The sequence below is a fragment of the Condylura cristata genome, unplaced genomic scaffold (genome assembly GCF_000260355.1).
Source record: "Condylura cristata isolate star-nosed mole 26May11 unplaced genomic scaffold, ConCri1.0 scaffold00009, whole genome shotgun sequence".
Taxonomy (NCBI): Eukaryota; Metazoa; Chordata; class Mammalia; order Eulipotyphla; family Talpidae; genus Condylura; species Condylura cristata.
This window is the reverse complement of record NW_004567110.1, coordinates 1,887,883-1,889,091: the sequence shown is the minus strand read 5'-3', so window position 1 is coordinate 1,889,091 and position 1,209 is coordinate 1,887,883. Positions and strand designations below refer to the sequence as shown.

General features: G+C 74.3%; 1 protein-coding gene across 1 annotated transcript in view; it reads right to left on the bottom strand.

The window, feature by feature from the left end:
- The window catches only part of MROH5 (maestro heat-like repeat family member 5), a 46,311-nt gene that overhangs the window by 11,288 nt on the left and 33,814 nt on the right, over window positions 1-1,209 (bottom strand). The window contains exons 17-18 of the mRNA XM_012722884.1: window positions 949-1,098; window positions 372-526 (exon numbers count right to left, since the gene is read on the bottom strand). Coding sequence (XP_012578338.1) covers window positions 372-526; window positions 949-1,098 — 305 coding nt within the window. The remainder of the gene's footprint in view (window positions 1-371; window positions 527-948; window positions 1,099-1,209) is intronic.

Genomic DNA, 1,209 nt, shown 5'->3' with positions numbered 1-1,209 from the left:
GGGTGAGAGGCGGGGCCAGAGCTCACGCCCGGATGGGGCGGGGCATCACCGGCGTGGGGGGCAGGCGGGTACAGACCCAGCCTGGGTTCCGCTGGGTGCTGCGGAGCACCACGTCCCCTCGGGGAGGCTGCCCCGCCAGAGGGTGCGCGCAGGGTCCTTGCCTGCGGCCCAGGCTGGGGCGCTGGCTGGGGCCTGGCAGGGGGCCGGGGCGGGTCCTCCTGGACCATGGTCATGGCTGGGAGGTTTGTGCCGCGGGCCCTGAGCTGGCCGGGAGGGTGGGGCTCCAGACAGGGGCGTGGGGTCCAGCGGCCGCTGGGGGCACACGGCAGGGCAGAGCTGAGGTGGAGGGGCAGGAGGGAGGGGCCAGGTACCTGTCCAGGGCGATGGAGATGTCCAGGAAGGTGGTGACCAGCTCCGAGGCGTGGCTGCGGGCCAGCAGGGTGATGGCGCGCAGGGTATTTTCCTTGGCTTGGGGGATGCGGACCGAGCAGAGACGCAGGTGGATGGCCCGGCCCAGGTGGGCGACCTGCGCGGGACGGAGGGGCCATGAGGGGCCTGGCTGCCCGCCAGACTTGGGGTCCTGCCTGGTGAGTCCTGGGGGCCTGTGCCAGGGCCCCGTCCTGGGGGCCAGAGGGAGACACGGTCCTGCCCCTCCACTGTGGGTCTCGCTCATGCCAGGCCGCTCAGCCCTCGGGCACCGCGCCGCCGTGCCGGGTGCCGACCCTCATCGACAGAGAGCTCCAGAGGGCCGGGCTGTGCCCCTCCCACACCGCCCCGTCCCCAGCCGTGTCCCCAGTTGGGCCTGGAGCGCCAGGCAGCGTGCCTGCCCAGCACCCGGCAAGGCCCCTGGCCCAGGGCTGCTGGGGCTGCAGAGGTGGGGCGTGGCCTGTGCCCCCAAGCTGGCCCGGCCAGGTGTGGGACCGTGCGCCCGCGCCCGCCCGCGCTCACCGTCTCCAGCTGGGCCCCATGCTCCTGGACGACGGCCAGCAGGGCCTCTGCGGCCGCCCGCACGCAGAAGGGGCTGGTGGCGCCCAGGCCATCGACGGCGGTCCAGGCCAGGTCCATCAGCTCTGTCACTGTGAGCTGCTTCGTGACCTCCTGCAGGGGAGGGCGCTGTCACCCAGGCCACTGTGTCCGCCCTCTCCGGCACGGCCCCACCCGCCCGTGTTCAGGCTCTGTGCGCTCCCGGCCCAGCGTCCCCGCTCCAGG